We start from the raw sequence: 21,994 nt of genomic DNA, 5'->3' as shown, positions 1-21,994 counted from the left end.
CGCGCGCAATTGTTTGCCTTCTTGCAACGCTTTAATTATTTTACAATAATTAAAGCGTTTTTATCTTTCTTTGTGTTCAGTCTTACATGCTATGGGGAGTCTCGACAAACTATCTGCGTTGCTATTGTTTTCAGAGAGCTTGTATACAATGTCGTAATTATAAGCACGTAAAAAATTGCATAATGTTGCATTCGTTAAGCGCTATATGTCGGTAAGCTGTTCTTCAAAGAGAAAATTTGCGTTAACGGTCTGTGATCTGTCACTAATGTAAATTTACCGCCATATAGGTATTTGTGCAATTTTTTACCGCGAAAACTATAGCTTACGCCTCTTTGTCTATTTGCGCGTATTTTTTTGCGTATTATTCAAGCTTTTCGAAATAAACCAGATTGGTTTCTCAGTTCCGTCATGGAACTTGTGAGATAACACCGCACCAACTCCTATTGGACTAGCGCGGTAGCTAAAATTAATGGCAAGTTGGGGTCGTAAAAAGTGAGACATTTGTCACTAATGAATTCATTTTTTGCTTCTTGAAATGCCTTTTCACATGCTTCCGACCATATGAATTTAGTTTCTTTTTGTAATAAATTATGTAACGGCTGCAAGATTTTACTGATATTTGGAATGAAATGGCTGTAATAGCTTACGAAGCCGATGAAAGATCGGAATTCGCTGACATTTTGTGGTCAAGGCATGTCTTTGATAGCCTCTATTTTATTACTACTTTTATGCAACCCAAACTTGTCTATGACATAACCGCAGAATTCTATCTTATTATGAAAAAAATCGCACTTTTCCATGTTGATTTTTATATTGTGTTCATGTAATTTTTTTAGTACTAATTCTAACCTCTCTTGTAATTCAGAAATGGTTTTGCCAGCGATGCGTATATCGTCAAGTAGTACGAAAACCCCTTCGATTCCCTTTAGAAGGTTCTCCATAACGCGTTGCCAAATCGCACAAGCCGACGCGATTCCGTACATTAAACGAGTAGGTCGATATAAACCTTTATACGTATTTATGGTCAAAAGTTTCGAACTCTCTTCGTCGACTTCTAGTTGGAGATACGCCTGTTTTAAATCCATTTTCCAAAAATGTTTACATCTAGCAACTGATGCGAACATTTCGTCAGTTGTTGGCAAGGAGTGTTCGTCTACTATAAGGTTAGGGTTTACTGACACACTGTAATCGCCGCTCAGACGTACCGTGTTATTTTTTTTTAATTGGAACAACCGGAGTTGCGTGTTCTGAAGTATTTACTTTAATTAAAACACCTGCTGCTTCTAAACGGTCTAATTCGTTATTCACTAACGGAGTAAGTTTGAAAGGTACAGGACGCGCCTTTAGAAAAACCGGACGTGTATTTTCCTTTAAAGTTAATGTGGCTTTGATACCCGTGATTTTACTTAAGTCTTTCTTTGTGCAATTATAGTAAGTCAAAAGTAACTTATCTACTTGTTTTTTTCTTTCTTTTTCGCATTCGATGCTACAAATTTGCGGTGTATTGTCGTATAGTTGTTCAGCGCCTCCCGCTCGTATTAATTTACGTAGTCACTCGCGGCCTGCGATAGGAGTACGTTCTATCGTAGTTAAATATCAATTTACCTCAAAAATAGCACTGGCACATTTCACGTTCACCGTAATGTAACTCGTAACAGGAATTTTCGTTTTACAATATGCGATTAAATTAGTTTTAGTGTGATGAACTGTAGAGCCCTTGAAGAGTCGTTGTGCGTCCTTGTCCCACATGATGGAAACAGCCGCTCCGCTGTCGATCTCGAAGGTCACGGCGACGTTTTTGACTTGTAGAGTTTTCAAAAACTTCTCTTTATCTTCAACCTGTTCCAACTGATTCATGTCGTCGATCACATGAAAATCAAACATTTCTCCATCACTGTTAGATTCACTGTCGTATTCGTCGACGTGGTTCGTATTAACACGGCGGTTTAGGCACACGACGGCTACATGTCCGTTTTTATTGCAGACATCACACGTCAGTGTTTTCGGGTCGACTTTGCAAATATTTGCTTTGTGTCCGCTTTTACCGCAATTTGGTTTACCGGACGTATTCCCGCGCGGATTTCCTCGTTTCGGAGTCGAGGTTTTACTGCGTTTATTCTTATTTTTCTGGTAGTTGGTCACATTTTTCCTGTCGGTGTGTAAGGCATGTACTGTAGCGTTTTTATTCTGCGTGATTGTGCTGGCTTCCTTATTCGTTAACTCCATAGCAATTGCTGCTTGAACGGCTTTTTCGTACACAAGGTCAACCGTTTCCAGGAGTCGTCTTTGTAAACGTGTGTCACGAACTCCCACCACGAATTGATTTAGCAATGCTTTTGTTTTCAATTAACCGAAATTACACTGTAGGCTTAAACTAATATCTTCGGTTGGTAGTTGCTTACGATTGTAGAATTTAAAATTTTCTGCGATTTCGATAGCTTTTGGAGCAAACAGATTTTTTAGCTTTTGTTTCAACTCCTCGTAATTTGGGGTTGAAGGTTCTACACCGTTTAAAAAATCACACAAAGTATCGAACGCTTTCGCACTTAAATGGAACAATAGACACATCACTTTTTTATTGTCGGGAATATTGTAATATGAGAAACCGATTTCCAGTCTTTGAATCCACCGGTCCCATTTCATTTCACCTTGTGTAAAATTCTCAATATTTAACTGTAGATTTGTATGCGCAATTGTCGTTACGGTGTCGGTCGTGCTTGTTGAAGTATTGTCTCGATAGGCATCTTCTTGGCGTAAGTTGTGCGCTTGTAGGTAAATGCGCAGAGATACTTTTCTTCTCACTGTATTTCACTGTATTTCACTGTATCTCACTTAATGAATTTTGTATGGGCTGCTGCACTGTGGTTTGGCTGGCCACGTGGCTTTCGTCGTAGTTTTGTAATCAAAGAAAAATCATGTACTTCCAAACATCCTTGTCGCTAACTTGTTGTGTATTTACGTAGGAAAAGGTTCGTAGGATTGGAAGCACAATGAAAGAGAGCCGTATTCATAAAGATGCTTTAGATTTATTTAGATTCACTGACGAGTATCTCCGTAGTTGTACATGCGCCATGCGGCTACCGCGTTTCTACTTTCTCCTGCGTCTCGCGCCGTTCGTTCTGCGCACCCCTTTTTCTGCTCCTCCCTCGCACATACTCATCGCACAGGTACACGAGTACCGCGAAGCGATCGCTAGGCACACACATACATAACAGAACAACTCTCAAGATAATTACTATTTAACTTGCCATGCATGTTTTATTTTGTTTATTGGTGGACAACTAAAATTTTCTTTCTATGTATTCGAACGTCATACTAACACCATAAGTACAATGAAACGGGCATGGCAAATTAAATAGTAATTATCTTGAGAGTTGTTCCTCGCTTCATTACGATTAAATATAATAAACTTGACTTTGTTTGATTAATCTCAGTTCTTTTCTATCTGTAATTTCGTTGCGGAATATATCAAACTCACCTAACCTTTTAATTTTTTAAAAATTAATTTTTTTTAGAGTAATATGTACTAGCAAATAATGCTTGCTTCGCTCGCGGATCATATATGTTGTTTATTATTTTTCATTGTGGAGCAAGTTTTACAAGAATAAAATATGTGAAAAATACTTTTTTTGTATAAACTATGTCAATATAATATTTTATCATTTTAATATTGTTTGTGATGCGATAAGATAAGATACAGAAATCCTTTTTTCAATATGTACTATTATCAAATATTTAAATTAATTTTTATAATGGTTCAGTAAATCTGTATATGATTCTGTTTGATTATTATTATAAATAACAATTGAAAACGATATAACAGATGATTAAAGTGTAGAAATAGCAACAAAAATCTATATTATTACGACAAAATAATAATTAAACATTACATACTACAATGATATATTGGAATTATACATGTGTATAATATGTACTCATATGAAAATATATAAGTATATGGACATTTATTGTCTTAATAAAATTAATAACATGCTTTGATTAAAAGAAATTGACGTGAAAGAAAATTGTTAAGAACAACTATTAAAAGTTAACAGACAAAGCAAACTAAGATTTACGTCAGCTTGGGGTGCGTAGTTGCATGGGTTGTGAGATCTTATTAACCCTGGCGAAATTAGTCCCGTGATTTATCACACGATCCATCACCTTCAAAATCACATCAGAAATCACTCATAAAATTAAAGTATTTGTTTCAATTAAAATAAATTTAATTATTTTATTTTTACTAAAAAATTATGAAAAATAGACTTGTTGCTAATTCAAATAAGTTAACTACAAAAAAATGAAAAAAAAAACTTTGTCTAACCGAGGATTGAATTCCGGTCCTCAACTTTATAATCCATTATCTTACTGCCTGAGCAATTTGTGCTGTAGTAAGCCTTGAAATTTTATGCTACTTTTACCTAAAAATATGTTAGATTTATAACTTTGTAAAGTTTACACTTCAAGATAAAAATCGAAAAGATCTAAAATATGTTTTAAGTCAAGATTGATATTTATAATCTAAATTTGTACTACTAAATAATATATATTATTTAGTATAGAAGAATCACTACAATTTATAAGGATTAAAACACAAAATAAACTTTTTATTATGTAATAAAATTGTTTTCCTTATTTTATCAAATAACAGCAGACAGTCTATACACGTAAATGATACATTACCGCGTGAAAATATTATATGAGATCTCATGTAGATCTCATATAGATCTCATATAGAGATCATCATATGAGATCTCAGTACGAATATCAGTCATATGAGATCTCATGAGATCTCATATAATATTTTTACGCGGGATTACTAAGATTCATATATGATCTGCAAGTTATCATTATTACCCAAGCGGAAATAATCTTATTCACATAATTAATAATAAAACTTATTAGCTTTTATTAGATTTTAATAACCATTTATAAAGTGTAGAATTTGGACTCTAATAATAGTTTGTAACACTTATTAATGTTTGAAAGATTTGATTATATATTTTTTAATTTTACAAATGTTTTTAAGCTTTTATTAGGTTTTAATAGTTTTTAGCGTATTAAATAATCTCCAAGAAAAAAGCTTAAAATAGCTAATAACAGCTATTCGATCTTACTACAGTTTAGTAGCTTTTATTAGTTTCATTGTGTGTTTTTGGAAACATGAAAACCAAGTGATTAAAGAATTTTTTTTAAGATATTAGAAGACAAAACTAAAAGTAATTTATAAAATTGTATACTAGTCATTAGTTTTTTGAAAAACTTACTAACATATCATAAGATTTATGAATACCTATAAATCCAAATTATTGTATGTAAATATTTTTTAAAGCTTGTTAGAATTTCCGCTTGGGTAGGACAAGAAAAAATAAATTGTTTTGTAAACAAAAATAATTTATTTCGATTAAAACAAATACTCAAATTTTATGAGTGATTTCTGACGTGATTTTTATGATTTATCACGTGAGAAATCAAGATAAATAGTACAACTCTCGCCTCGGGCCAACACCAACAACAGCAACAGCAGCAGCGGCGTGGTCGCTCCTCCTCACGCACGTCCTCTAGTCAGCGCCAGTTCCGCTCCGTATCACCGGCTCCACGATCAGTGAACCCAGCATGGTACTGGTACCATCAGCGCTTTGCGAGCGAGGCAACGCAATGCCGGTCTCCTTGCACATACCCGGCCCAGAAAAACTCGTAGCGCCGCCGCCCCATCAGGCAGCCGCGGTCGGCGCATCCAACGAACAACGCCTGCAAGTCTTTGACCGCACTTCTGGAGTCCGCTTTCTGGACGACACGGGCTCAGCGGTCTCGCTGCTGCCCCGTTCATTCATCAAAAGATCACTCTAGCGCGGCCCGCTTAAGCTGAGCGCAGCCAACGCCACGTCCATAGATACCTACGGCGCACATCGTATGGACCTGGACCTTCGGCTGCGGCGGCCCTTCGCGTGGAAATTTATCATCACTGGCGTACCCCCGCCAGTCCAGCCCGCAAATATGTATTTATATAAATACAAAAAAATACTATTGGATAGATCTGAATTTGCTCAGTCCACCCACATTATTATTTTAATTTGCCCCGCCTTGGTTTTTATAGGAAAAATCATAATAAAAAATTGAAATATTTACAACTTTGGAATACTTGTATCTCTCTAAGCGAGCATAATAATAGACTTTTAAATATGGCAAAAAATTGCTCAGGGGCTACTTCAATTTACCCTGTAGCCAAATATCAAAAATATTCAATTATTATTATATAAAAAATAGAAAAACGATTGCAGGTTATTACTCTCTGAATTCCGACATTACAGATTTTTCGTTGCAACTGCGTCATTATTCTGCGCATGGTTCGCTGTCGTGTCCAATACGAGAAAAACTTTTCAAATCCACTCACGTTTATAATAATATAATCGATTTACTTTGCACATGTCACAATAATAATATTACTAAACCAAGCATGTCCCAATCATATGTTATGATATGTTAGTTTGAGGGATCAATCATGATTCTTATATCAATATAATTCTTATATCTCCGTTATTTTATAAAGTAAATCAGTGAAAACCTTTTCTGATAAACCCAAAAAAGAACTCATCGATTTACTTTGCACATTTACCTATATTTATATTACTAAACCGAGCGTGTCCCACTCATATGTTATGTAACTCAACAACATACGGTTACATTGAGCGATCAACATAATTCTTATATCCCCGTTATTTTATGAAGTAAATCGGTGAGAATCCTTTTTTTATACGTGGATAAAAAAACCCATCGATTTACTTTGTATATGTTACAATACTAATGATAATAAAACTTAGAGCATATATGCCCCGATCATATCCCTGATAGCACAAGACGTTTAAAAAACGTTTATAAAACGTCATAAAAAATACGGGAAAATGTACTTTCTGAAGGTAAGAAAAACACATTAAAAACGTATTTTAAAGGTTATTTTGGCCGCAACAAATTTATCCAAAAAGTCTACGGGACCTTACAGAAACGTGATAAAAACGTATTTTAAACGTCCTCCATATCCGTAGACAACGTTATTAAAACGTTTGTATAACGTTCAGCAAAAACGAAATAAAGACGTTTAATGTGCGTTTTTTAAACGTATCCCATTTATACAAGCCTACGAATGGAGGAAAGAGAATAACGTCGTAAAGACGTTTAGTCAACAGAAACAACGTCGTATAAACGTTTAGAAAACGTCTTTATAACGACTAAAAGACGTTTTTAAAACGTTTTTGCTTATAAAAACATGTTTAATCAATCATAGCTTTTTATTAATTATATAACTGGGTACACAAGACAAATAATTTTTGTTTGTTAAAATAAAGGTAAGGAATTATATTCTTTATTGGGTATAATACAATATTTTGCATTTAAGCTTTGATTTACATTAGATCAGTAATCTCTGAAAACTAAGTTAGTGACATTTTGATTCGCTATAAAAATTATAAATCCATAATAATTTTAAAAACTAAAAATGTACATTTTCAGAAAGTCAACTAATTTCTTTACAGAGAACAATGCAGAGACAATCATATAGTCGAATAATGTATGAATGTATCTAACATGAAACGGTGGTATGATCTTATCATACACTAGATGTCGCACTATTACCATAAATTTTACATTCTCATGTAATGAAACTGTAGATAAAATGGCTAAGAATGCTGCAATTGATGGAAAACTTCTAAACGACCCAATACCTTACTCAGACTTCTTTGCAAATATTAAGGAAACATGTAAAAAAGAGAACCAAGATATAATTACTAATTTAGGAAAAAAGAAAGGAATTTTTTACTTCGAAAATTTTGGTGATATTGAAGGTAATAAACCTTGGTTTAACAATACAAGGTTATCCAGAAAAGCTATAGTTTCGTTTAACAGAATAAGATGTGGACATAGTTCTCTCAACTCGAGTTTATTTAAACATAAGATAACAGACACAGACAAATGTAAATGTGGTGAAGCAATTGATACGATAGAACACATTTTTTGGAATTGTAATTTATTTAATGAACAAAGGGAAAAAATGTTAAAAGAATTAAGAAAAGAGTGCCAAACAGGCCCTTTCTCTGTGATAAACCTATTAGCTATAAAAGAAAAGAATATTTTGTATGTTTTAGGAGAGTTTATCGACAATATTGAATGTAAAATTTAAATTTGGTGCCAACTCGAAGGTACTACTATACATGTAACGATTAAAGATGTATTATACTCGCCAAAGTATTAAACTATTGTATTATACACACATCATGTAAAATAGGGCAATGTAAAGTACTTAAAGCCAATAAAATTAAACAAAACTAAACTAAACATTCTCATGTAATCTTGCGCATACAACTTCGTGCAGTCCGATTAGTGTAGGAGCAAGGAGGTTTGCGTGACTGACAGAGGTCTTACCAGTCAAAGCTTTCCAGAAAATGTGTTCAAGGGTGTGATTTTTCGGAATATTTTAATTTTATACCTGTACTCAAAACTAATTTTTTAAATTTTAACGAATTTTCAATGATAACCCTTGAACACATTTTAGGTATCTATGCAACTGTTTTAATGATAATTAATTGAGTCACTTTATAGTGTGCACATTTTAACTAGATGCACCGAGAATAGACCTTAACAATAATCGATATAAAAAAAAAATCAACGATTTCAGCCTATTGCCAAGCTAAACATACGGCATTCAAGGGAGCACTATTGATTTGCAAAAGTTTATAGTTACAGCTCGCTTTATCTCTATTGATAAAGGGAACACTATTGATTTGCAAAAGTTTATAGTTACAGCTCGCTTTATCTCTAATGATATATATTTATATTGGTTTCAACAATTTTCCATCAACTCAACAGTTTTTCCATCGAAAAATGCAGACATGATAGTATTGCATTTGTGAAACATGCCAAAGCTACTTGTCTAGAATATATGCATGTAAGTACGAAAATCCGACGCCGATTATTTAAATATACAATGTGCAAAAGCGTACAATGCTCAATCTTTAAAGTAACAAAGGATTTCGATTTTACAATAAACATCGTATTTTTCTCACTATAAATTTAAACAGAAAATAATATTACTCAATTCTAATGAGCCGCCCTATCGTTCAACGTAGTCCATTGAACTTGGTCGATTCTGTGCGTTTCTTGTAGGAAAATAGCATAACGTTCGATAAATGAATAAATTAAAAAAAAAGAAATATCAATCTGACATCGACTCCACATAGCTACTTTCAATTGAACAAGGCATAATACAATATTGACAATTTTCATTAAGAGCGTTCAAAATCATTTAATTGTCGTTTGAACAGTTCGAAGTTTAATAAACAGGTTAAGGTTTTATAAATTACTGTCTTCGCTATCGTCTGCCTGAGCATCACCTGCTACATTGGCAACGACATCGCTCTGTTGAAAATGCATTATACATTACATTAGGTGTTCTACATTTATAATATTTCTTCAAAAATTCGGAATTGTTAGTAATATGTTATTTCCTTGTCCAGGTAAGAGAATAGCTTTTTTATTTAGCTATTGACGCCTTTAGGTCCTGAATCTGTAGCCCAGCTTAAGTAAATCAATGCAAGAAAAAATATATTTTTCTGCATTAAATAAGAGATAAGTATGTTTGTACGAACGTACGCTACTTTGCTAATGTTCATTGTTAATGTTTGCAAAAACAAATTATTCAATAATTACAATTTCCGAGATGAATCTAGGCGTTTATATAAAAAGATTGATTATAATCGATGTTGGAAAATTAATTATAAAGAATTTTAATTGTATGTAAATTTTTCTATATTTATTGTATTAGTAGAGAGTATTAATAAATCAAATATAATTTATCATGTAAAAAATTAAATTAATTTTAAAAGATTTCCGAATATACTATGTTTTTTCTATATATTTCTGTATTAGTGTTCGATTTTCTTCGTTTTTTTTTTATTTTTTAAGGTAGTACTACCCTTACTGTGGTAGTCAAAACAAGTCCACTTTTTATATTTTGTTTATTTGCGAGATACACATAATAATAGAAGTTTCATAAATTAAGTTACATTAAATAATGATTAAACATTCTCATCAAACAATTTTATTTACCGTAATTATCAATAAAAAGTTTCAGACAGAAGCTGATTTGACTCATTTTATTGAGGTTAAGTGTACATTTTTTAACTTTTATTTGTTACATGTTTATCTACTAATTTGCAAAGTTTTGGTTAATTCTGAACGGTCAGTTTTGTGAAATCAAGCAGGTACTCAAAAAGTGTAGATTTTCGCAAATTGAAATGTTTATAACTTTTGTCACAGGTTCCAAAGCTTCACCAAATTTTAACCGAATGTTTATCTTATCAATATCTAACCATACCAAATTTTATCAAATTTTGAACAGTCAATCACTTTTGGGTACTACTACCTTAATAGATTCTCATCATGCTCGCAAATAGACTCCTTGCTTAAAAATTTCCAGATATGGTCCAGATCAGATTATGCTGAGGATAATCATGATAAGGACTATTTAAACGGATTTTAGTACGGATACATATAAAGAAAAGAGGTTTTTTTATCCGTATAAGTCCCTTTTCGCTAAAGCAATCAAAATAAAATTATGCTGACGTCTGCAGAATTTCGCAAAAGTCAGCATAATTCCTCTTTTGTTTCCAATTTTGTCAGCATACGCACCCCAAGCTGATGTAAATCTTAGTTTGCTTTGTCTGTTAACTTTTAATAGTTGTTCTTAACAATCTTCTTTCGCGTCAATTTCTTTTAATCAAAGTATGTTATTAATTTTATTAAGACAATCCATATACACTGAGAGAGTTAAAATAGCTGTATATTTTTCTGTGGTATGAGCCTTGGACGACCACAGCTGATTTAGCGGTGGACTCAGGCAGATTCTACTGGAGTTTGCAGTAGTCCAAGCTTGGCTCCTCCCCGCGCTATATCAGCCGCGCCGAACGAGTGAGGTTTTACTTATACTAGGAATGAAGGCGAATCAACGTTAACTGAAATACTTTTGCGTTCGACTACAAAACCCATGATAATTATTTAGTCGTATAGCATGAGTTTGCATTCACATCAGTGTCGGAGTCGAAATCAGAAGTTTTTCAGTTACGGTCGATTCAACTTTAAATATCTTTTCACAATCACAAAAGAAATCTATATGCAAAATATGAGCTCTCTAAACCTGTTAGTTTTTGAATGAGAATAAATGCAAAAATGGAAAAACAGGTATCGGTCTTAAAATTTCTCACAACTATTAAAAGTCAAAATTCTAATTACCTAATACCTTGACAAAAAAGCCAAAACATTTATCACTTTCTCCATGTAAAAATATGCTAGAAACCAGAAATACAATATGCTAGAGATAGTAGTTTCTCCGTAACTGGCTATAAGTAAAATTTGACCTGCTCAATCAAAAAATTCGCATGAGCCTAGATGTGAAAATATGAACGAAAACAGTTAAATCAGAATCATCTAGGTTACATATTTCTAGGTAACATAGGAAGTGGCAGTGTCATATTTTAGTTGTCTAGTAGCCTTTTTACGCTGTTACAATGCCGCTACCCTAAGTGGGTCTTGGGCGTTGTCGTCCAGATCGGACGGGTGGGTGCCTATCACCACTACACAGCGCGTCCTTAGGTTGCGGATAGAGGAACAGCCCCTGAGAAAGAGGTTAACTGCGAATAAATTGAATAAGCAGCCGCGGACAGCCGATAAGAACAGGCGTGGGTGTGATGAGCCCACACTGTCGAACGCATTCATCTAGAAACACTACGCAAGCACCACAACAACAAAAACACTTCACATTATCTCTTATCTCTCAATCTATCTCTTTCATCACACATTACAAAAATGGGCAAAAATCCTGCTGCCGAGGAGGATGCGGGAGCGATGACAACTGCCCCGAAAGGGGATGTGTAGAATGATTCGTCACCTGGTCTTACGCGGTAACGATGCCAGCGAAGGCGCGCTGCCTTGCAGGGGGGCGTTAGGATGCGAGAATGAAACCGTAGTGTGTCTGACGACGAATTGACACTGTCCTCGTCAAAGTCGGAAAGCTCTCATACTTAGTTCTAGAGAGGTATGGGGGTTATCACCTCTAGAACGGTGGACTCACCTGCGATCGGAACAGGATCCGAAGCGCGCGGGTTTAAGATAACATCATGGCTCAAAAAAATCAAATCCGAACCAAAAGGGACTTAAGGGTCGGAACTTGGAATGTTCGCAGTCTATACAGAGCAGGTGCGTTTAAAGAACTCGTAAAGGAAGCTGATAGGTACAATCTAGATTTGGTAGCAATACAGGAATCGCGGTGGCCAGATGGCGGAGTACTAGCATCGGGTAACTTCACGTACCTGTATGGGGCCGGGAGTGGGGGATCTCTAGGCACCGGATTTCTCGTAAGCAAAAGCATCATACATTCAGTTAAAAGTTTCAAATCCATCAATGATAGGCTCTCGTACATCATTATCGAAGGTGAATGGTATAGATATGTATTTATTAATGTACACTGTCCTACGGAGGACAAAGAAGAAGAAGCTAAGGATCTCTATTACGAAACTTTAGAGCAGGTAATCGACCAGTTCGCGGTTCGCGTCTTACGACACAAGAATAGTATTAGGCGATTTCAATGCTAAAATAGGTAGGGAGGATATGTTTAGGCCTACTATAGGTAAGGAAAGCCTGCACGAAGCCAGCAATGATAACGGTATTAGGGTCATAAATTTCGCGGCGGCAAAAGATCGTATAATCAAAACTACGTGTTTTAAGCACAAGTACATACACAAGGCAACGTGGACATCGCCGGATGGGGCCACACAGAACCAAATTGATCATTTCCTCATTGAAAAAAGACGTCATACTAATGTTCTTGACGTAAGAGCTTACAGAGGGGCAGATAGCGACTCGGACCACTTCCTAGAGCTAGACTAGTAGCGAATCAAAATAGTAAGCGAGCAAACAAGGTAGAAAGCTTCGATATTGAGAAACTACGAGATAGAACAGAGCGAATTAGGTACCAGATAGAAATTAATATCAGGTTTCAGGCACTTGAAGAAGCAAACACATCGCCGGAGGGGAATGACGAACCGAATAGCTTATGGGGGGACATCGAAAAAACGGTAAAAGAGGCCGCGAACAAAGTACTGGGTAAAAAGAAAAAGCCAAAGAGCAAACCATGGTTTGACGAAGAGTGCGAACTCTGGTTTGAAAGGCGCAAAAAGGCTAAATTAGATAGCTTACAAAATAGAAGCGATAGGACCGTAGAAGAGTATTCTAACGTAAGGAAACAGACGAGCGCGATCTACAGAAATAAGAAGCGGGAGTATCAAAAGAATCTTGTACGGGTGCGAAACGTGGGCTCTCACTAAGCAGGCGGACAACCGTTTTAGGGTATTTGAAAATAAAGTCTTGCGAAAAATATACGGGCCGAAGAAAGATGAGGAAACCGGGGAATGGAGGAGACTACACAATGATGAGTTACACAATCTGTACGCGTCACCAAATATTAACAGAATAATAAAATCACGCAGATTGGGATGGGCAGGGCACGTAGCGAGAATGGAAGACAACCCTACGGCAGCGCGTGTCATGAAGGGCAGGCCGATGGTAACGCGACCTCTAGGTAGACCTAGACGTAGATGGGAGGACAACGTAAAAGCGGATCTAGTAGAAATAGGACGGGTGGGTGTCGATCGGAGAGGTGCATCTTGGGTGGGGTTGACACAAGATAGGGCAGCGTGGAAGGCTTGCGTAGATGAGGCGATGAACTTTCGAATTCCAAATGCCATGTAAAAAAAAAAAGTAGCCTTTTTACGATTCAAAGAGCATTGTATAATGATAGACTTAAACTTACTGACTCGGATACTGAACTTTTCTTTAAATTCACCTCTCAAACCTCACCGAGGGCGACTTTGGCACAGAGACACAGTATATCTTCAAACTCTTTATTCTTTTAATTGAACTTCTCACTGACATTTAAAAAAAAACTAAATAATATTTACATACTTTATTACTACTTCAAATAGGGTTAGGGTGCCACTTTTCAATACACATGTTGTAATACTACACACTCTTGGTAATGATTAATGTTTACTAAAATTTCTTGCTAGTTATATTACATATATTTTATCTGTTATTTTTGCTATTTTGATGGAATGTTAATAGAAAACAGGTGTATAGATTGAAAAAAAGACGTTTATTTGTATGAAGGAAATAGCTCTTGAACAAAAGTGGCGATGCGATCTCGGTGAGCTATCCTGAAGGACTGAGAGGGAGCCCGCTTGCTCTGCGAACAAATGTCTACGCTTCGCGTCAAAGGAGGAGCGCCCTCTCTTACAAGATTGAGAAAACTAACTACTACACTTCCGCCGTTTGCACAATCTCTCGATTATCGGATTATTGTAAGAAAGATTCTTCGCTTACTAGACCGAGATTCGGTGGTACTCAATGTTACAATTTTTTGACGTTGTGAACTCCACGTTATCGCGCCTCCGTTCATGCTGAATACATAGCCCGTTGTGGATCTTCGGGTGTCCACATCGCTCTCGAAATCGGCGTCTGAGTATCCTACTACAGGTGTACATTCGTTTTTTCCTCCGTACATTATTCCTACGTCGTGCGAGCCCGCGAGATATGCGAATACGCGCTTCACTGCATTCCAGTGATTTTTATCGTGATTGTTTAAGTATTTGCTCAATGAATTTATAGCGTAAGCTATGTCTGGCCTAGAAACGATACTTAGAAACATTAATGACCCGATGACCTCTCGGTATGGTACCGCGCACTCGTTCTTGCATTCCAGATCAGCTGGTTGTAGCCTTACATTCGGATCTGCCGGCACACACATCGGTTTCGCATCATTCATTTTGAATTTCTCTAGTGTTTGTTTTAGGTACAAGCTTTGACTAATAAACATCGTTTTCTCGTCGCGATTTCTCTGAATTTGAAGTACGACAAAATAGCTTGCATCTCCTACTGTAATTGCGAATTCCTTCTAGAATTCATTCAGAATTCTGTCTAAAGTGTCATTTGAGCTGTTTGCAAGCAAGCCGTCATCTACAAAGAGTGCAAGGTAAATTTTGTGGCCTTCAAATTCGCTAACAAAAATACATTTATCTGCTTCACATTCCTTAAAATTAAACTTATACAGAAAATTTTTAAACTTCGCATTCCAACAACATGGCGTTTGTTTTAAGCCATACAAAGATTTTTTTAGTTCACATACCACGTTGTTGGAGTCTTTACCGTCGACTTGAACGCCTTCGGGAACTTCCATCAGGATCCTCTCTTCCAGTTTGCCGTACAGGAAGGCGGTGCAAACGTCGAAGGACACCATCTCCAGATCCTCTGCTGTGATGTGTGCTAGTAGAACCCTGAGCGAGTCGTATCTCACGACTGGAGAGAAGGTTTCCTTGTAGTCGAGGCCTGCCTCCTGCATGTAGCTTTTTGCACACAGTCGTGCCTTTTTTATCATCCCTTTTTCGTCGGCATCATTCTGGATGATCTTGAAGACCCAGATGGACTTTATGGTATTAGTGTTCGGCTCTCTGGGTACGAGCTTCCAGGTTCCATTGAGACGGTGAGCCTCCAGCTCCTTGGAGATGGCCTTCCGCCAGTGCGTGGCATTGGGACCGGTTACAGCTTCACTAAAAGTTTTCGGGGTTTTTAGAGCAGTAAAATTTGCATCGTACCTTTTAGGTTTCTCCAACTTGCTCTTGTATTCGGCTGATGGGTTAGATGTACAAGTGCCCCTCTTGGCTCTGACGTCACCTGGCATGTGACCTCTCGCTTCCTTGTTCGAAGCAACCAGAGCACAATTCGTGGTATTGCTGTTTTGATGCTCTCCCTTGTTTTTCCGGGTAGGACATTCTCGAGCGTAGTGACCCTTCTCGGAACCCACGTAACACTCCACATTTTCTTTCTTTTTCTGAGAGTTCTTCTTCTTCGGCGCACCACCTCGTTTTTGACTTCCTGGAGTCGTCTTCCTCGTGGTTGCTGCCAGTGCTGTTGCTTCGTTCTCGTCGGCGTCCAAGTAGCTTTCCTTCTCGATAAGCCGCGCCTTGAGAAGTTCGATGGTTTGCCGAGTTGGATCTACCGTTCCCCACGATGTACGAAAATGCCGGTATTTCGGTGGTAGGCTTGCCAAAATCTTTGACATCACGACGATGTCTGGTATGTTTTCACCTACGTCGATTAACTGTCTAGCAAGATTTTGCACCTTGGACATGTGCTGCACTATGGTGTCGTTTGGAGCCATCCTATATTCATGGAATCGCTGGGATAGTAAGAGCTTGTGCGTCTGCGATTTTTGCTCGTGAATCGACAGTACGCTATCCCACATTTCTTTTGACGTCATACATACCAGTAGGCTCTCCATCTGTTCCGGCTCCATCGACGCTGATATTAGGTATTTGGCCTTGGCGTCCTGCATGAGCCAGGCTTTACCTTCAGCTTGGGTATGATCATTCGGCCTTTGTTCTGAGCCGTCCACATACCCGAGGAGATCATTCGCCACTAATGCTGCTGTCAACTGGAATTTCCAATGTTGGAAATTCTTCCCATCAAACTTGGTTAGACTTCGTGCTGATATTTCTCCCGCCATTTTCCACCTTTACTCGTGTAAACGGCTTCTTCAAGAGACACTGACTTAGCACTATTGTCTTTCACGTTTTCTGTTCTTTCACCTTATTTCACTTGCCGGTGACTGGGCCCATAACCTCTTGATGTTTTGATGGAATGTTAATAGAAAACAGGTGTATAGATTGAAAAAAAGGCGTTTATTTGTATGAAGGAAATAACTCTTGAACAAAAGTGGCGATGCGATCTCGGTGAGCTGTCCTGAAGGACTGAGAGGGAGCCCGCTTGCTCTGCGAACAAAAGTCTACGCTTCGCGTCAAAGGAGGAGCGCCCTCTCTTACGAGATTGAGAAAACTAACTACTACAGTTATCAAGGTTTCCACACTTCATTTTAAACACCTCAAACATTTCTACCAGGGTTATGAATTTAAAGCGCGGTTCTGATCTCGTTGCCTAGGCATCCAACCAGCAACCAATCAGAATCACGTATTAAATGCTTCATAACAAAGGCCATCATTTTTTAAAGAGAGGACCAGGGTTATGAGTTATGACTGTTTTGAGGGTTATGAATTTAAAGCGCGGTTCTGATCACGTTGCCTAGGCAACCAACCAGCAACCAATCAGAATCACGTATTAAATGCTTCACAATAAAGGCCGTCATTTTTTAAAGAGAGGATCACGTATTAAATGCTTCACAACAAAGGCCGTCATTTTTTTAAGAGAGGATGTTTTTTATTAGCATATCATATCACAATGAGTGACAAATTCGTAAGGAACCTATTGGTTTCATGGAGTTTGGAAAAGTTTTGCGAAAGATTTGAGAATATGTATTGCAATATGTACAAACCTAACCTCTTAACCTCAAAATTTGTATACTTATGCTGAAGCACAAAATTTAAATAATTATAAATCAATGCATTGTTTAGCCATGAATATTGGTTTAGAAGCCCTCAGAGTACAATGTGACATACCTGTAAAGTCTCTTGGCTTATCTGAAAGTCGTAGGCCTGTATTGCCCTTAAAACCCGATGTTGCCGTAAGCTCGTCAGAGCTAAGCAAACCTTCTGCTTTAGCATCATGAAAATTTACAAATACGATAAACTGTACTCTGAGGACTTGTAAACCAATTTTCATGCCAAAAAAAACGAATCACTTATTAAATATTCAATTTTTATACTTATTCTTACTCCCAGGTAAAAACAGTGGTAGTGCTAAGGCAGATTCAACCTTAAAACATTTGCTTGAGCGCTCCGGTAAAAACTGCCAGAGTTTCCGGTTAATCCAACTCTACATTTCTCTCAGTGTACTTATATATTTTCATATGACCACATATGTATACACATGTATAATTCCAATATATCATTGTAGTATGTAATGTTTAGTTATTATTTTGTCGTAATGATATAAATTTTTGTTGCTATTTTTACACTTTAATCATCTGTTATATCGTTTTCAATTGTTATTTATAATAATAATCAAACAGAATTATATACAGATTTACTGAACCATTATAAAAATTAATTTAAATATTTGATAATAGTAGATACTGAAAAAAGTATTACTGTATCTTATCTTATCGCATCACAAACTATATTAAAATGATAAAATATTATATTGACATAGTTTATACAAAAAAAGTAATTTTTACATATATTATTCTTGTAAAACCTGCTCCACAATGAAAAATAATAAAAAAACATATATGATCTGCGAGCAAAGCTAGCATTATTTGCTAGTCCAAATATTATAAATTGATTTAAAAAGTTCTTAAACTTTATTAGCTGTTTTAAGATAAATAAATTTCCACCTGTGGTAAAGACAAAAGCCTAAAAGATTACTTTTAGAAAATAACTTTTCATGAAAACCTAGTTGAATTAAGACTTTTCCCTGGTAAAAATAGCCTATTAATTCCAATTTGAAATTAACACCCCGGTGGAAATAATCAGCTGTGCCGGATCATGCCAAACTATGTCAAATCATGCCAAACTGTACCACACCATACCAAACTGTGACACATTGTGCTATACTCATGCCAATTCGGACATTTGGCACTGTTTGGCAAAGTGTGGCATAGTATGGCACAATTAAGCACAATATCTTATTTTTAGAATTGAAAATATTTATCTTGAGTTTTTTGCAAATTTTGAGCATGGTTTGGTATGGTATGGCATAGTATGGCTCAAACTGGCATAATATGCCAGAACCTCCCTTATCCAATTTAATAAAAAAACTTGACCCAAGGTAGAACAAGGTAGAATCGAACCCTGGTTGTCGGCATGCCAGTTGAGTGCCTAACTGCCTGAGTATATTATGAGAATAGTGATAGTATATCAATTTCTACTTTTTATAGCTAATATGACTATTAATTCATAAAGAGTAGTTAATATAACTGTCAAACTGAATAAACGATTCTCAAGTTTCATAAACAAAATTATTTGTATTATAATATTTAAGACTTTTTATTAGCTACTCATTATAAACAATAAGGATGTGCCATAGCAACAGTATGTCAAGCTGTGACAAACTGTGCCTAACTGTGCCAAACTATGCCATATTATGTCAGGTCGTGCCATACTATTCCAAACTATGCCAATTTATGCCAGACTGCCAGAATTCCTACATAATTCGTAAAATATATTTTCATTATTTCAAAAATTTGATACATTGTGGCCACACTGTGCCACATTGTGCCAGACTGTGACAAAATATGCTAAAATGTGCCAATTCATGCAAAATGGCACAAGTGTAGCACAACATGGCACAGTTTGGTAAATTTTGGCACAATGTGACACACTATAGCACAATTTCCATTTCCACTAGGGCACAATAAAAACCTATTACTTTTCGAATCAGATTTAATTTTTTTTACTGTTAATACTTTTTCTACTAATACTGGCCATTGCACTGAGCTCCTTTATTTTTCAAGTTATTTGTCATGCAATGTTGCTAACATAACCTCACTTTTTATAATAAAATATGATCGCCAATCCAAACATTCTAATTTATAAATAAGTAATTTAAAACTGTCATTTTAAACTAAATTTTTATATTAAAGTTTCTTTAACTTGTCCTTAACTCTGTTCATTAACTCAGAAACTCAGTATTTTAACTTAAAAAAATCAGTAAAAATAACCAATTTTTTAAAGTAAAATCTAATGGCATAACAGTGAATTTCTCTCTCTCTCTCTCTCTCTTTCTTACACATGTAACAAAAATTTTATATTAATTTTTGAATACACACTTGAACAAGCAGTGTTAATGAAATACCCTTACACAGAGATCGTGCAGAATTATTACAAATACTTATTTGTACTTATTTTACAGAATTATTACAATACAAATCACATAATTAGTGAAGACATTAAAAAGTTAGAGCTATTTTAAATTATAAGGTTGTCATCTGTGAATTTTTTATGAGGATTTTAGGACTTGATGTCAAATAAATAAGCAATAAAAGTACATAATTTTTTTTTAGTTTTTTAAAAAACTTCAAAATTATGGAATATATAATTTTTCAAAAAATTTTTTCAAGATAAATTACATTTATATAGCCAGTATATAGTTTTATCACATGATTTATCTCATACTGTAAATATGAAGCACTTGGCAGCACCGATGTTTCCTTTAGATCAGCAAAACATTGCACCAATTCATTGGTGGGATTCCAATTTTTATTTTGAAGATATAGCTGTAGCAATACATACATCTTCTCAGTTATATAACCAGTACTATTACTTGAATAATTTATATTAGATCCAGGTGGTCCCATATTAAAATTTTATTAATATATTTTAACAGTGGTCACTCTGGTTATTTTATTTGAAATTGCAATAAATCCTTATATAATATTCAAAGAAGGAAATCAGAGTTGTACATTATGAAGTGAAACAAATTAGGTGTAATGAATATATTCCTGTATCTATCCAATCTTAAATGAGATTGCATTGTTAAAAATGTTTTTGCTGTATATGAAATACACATTTTATAAATTAATTTTCCTGATACAAAAATGCGTAATCTCTATTTTAAAAGTAATTTAAACACATTTTATGAAAGCAAACAAAATAAAAAATGTAGGACTAGTTTAAAAATATTTTATTTGCACTGATTGTAACTTTATTACGGCAATCTATTTGTATAAAACATTAATAAGTATCTTTCTTCTTTGAAAAAATCATGAAAACTTTAATTTATTTATTATTTATTTTATTAAATCCAAAGCTGCTTAAGCTCTATTTAAGGCTACCGCACGTTAAAAACTTATCTTATGGAAAATAGGATTTTTTTATTTTATTTCTATTTTTTATTTAATTTTTTATTTAATTTTTTATTTAAAATATTAAAATCCAAAGCTGCGCAAGCTCCATTTAAGGTTGCCGCACGCTAAAAACCTATCTTGAGGTGAATAGAAAATGGATGGATGGATGGAGTACAGCGGTATTGGGAATGTTAACATATGTATATCTATATATATGCTCACGGACTCTCTCTTGCATGTGTGAGTTAGGTCACGTGATACACACACAACAGCATGTCCTTGAGCATATATATAGATATAGATCTAACACGGGCAGAGATTAGTAGAGAGATTGCCGATGCCGTGTTAAAAAGGCGTGCTGAATTCGATCATGACACCACCATACGGTGCGTACTCGAACTATACGCATCTAGCAAAAATCTCCCACTCTCGCGTCTGCGCACTCACCAGCTGCAGTCTCGCGCGCTGATTGGGCCACCGAGCTCGCGCGCTGTTCAAAAAGAGATGAGGGGAAGAGCTATTCGGGAGCCGATAATGCGCAAAGCTAGGGTTCAAATCTTGTGCAGGGATTTTTTTTATTCATAATATTATTTTACATTAAGTGTAATAAAGTACATGTAGCCTCAATATAGATATTGTTTGATTAATTCAAAATATAACCGTGGTCCTATCGCCAGTAGCCCTACATACCACGGGAGTCGCCTCCAACCTCCATCGACTCCACCTACTTCCTTCCTCCACCAACTGGTACACTCGATTGAAAAAAATATCCCTTTAATTTTCATTTAGTTGCAAAAATTATCTATATAAGTTGCATATGTTCCGTTAGAAACATGTATACTTATTCAGATAAATTCATCAACTAAATTCATAAAATTACATTTCAATTTTAATCAAACGAGTGTACAAAAATAATCACAATAATGCTTAGATTCTATTTAGCATTACTACACCATGTCATACAATAATACGAAATAGTCTCATGCACTATTGTGATTATTTTTGCCTATAAAACATTTTCCAGTTTCCTATCTACCTATATATGAAACTATTTACATTTATTATTTAATATGACTACAAATAAATATCTAAATCAATGTAAAAAATTGTTTAACAAAACAATTAATCAAATGCAAAAATTAATTAGAAAATTTTTTT

The 21,994-nt window shown here is 35.4% G+C and overlaps 1 protein-coding gene across 8 annotated transcripts in view; it reads right to left on the bottom strand.

Moving 5' to 3' along the window:
• The window catches only part of LOC100498670 (uncharacterized), a 225,056-nt gene extending 204,044 nt beyond the window's left edge, over positions 1-21,012 (bottom strand). For 4 of the 8 annotated variants that reach the window (XM_031925959.2, XM_031925955.2, XM_031925956.2 and 1 more), the window contains exon 1: positions 20,166-21,012. Coding sequence is in view for 4 of the 8 variants with exons in the window: in XM_031925955.2 (XP_031781815.1) it covers positions 20,166-20,347 (182 nt within the window). In the remaining 4 variants the exon portion in view is untranslated. 8 annotated transcript variants of the gene reach the window in all.
• Between the last annotated feature and the right edge of the window lie 982 nt (positions 21,013-21,994).

Source organism: Nasonia vitripennis, assembly GCF_009193385.2.
Source record: "Nasonia vitripennis strain AsymCx chromosome 3 unlocalized genomic scaffold, Nvit_psr_1.1 chr3_random0006, whole genome shotgun sequence".
Classification (NCBI taxonomy): domain Eukaryota; kingdom Metazoa; phylum Arthropoda; class Insecta; order Hymenoptera; family Pteromalidae; genus Nasonia; species Nasonia vitripennis.
Note: the sequence above shows the minus strand (reverse complement) of the source record. Positions and strands in the feature narration are given on the sequence as shown.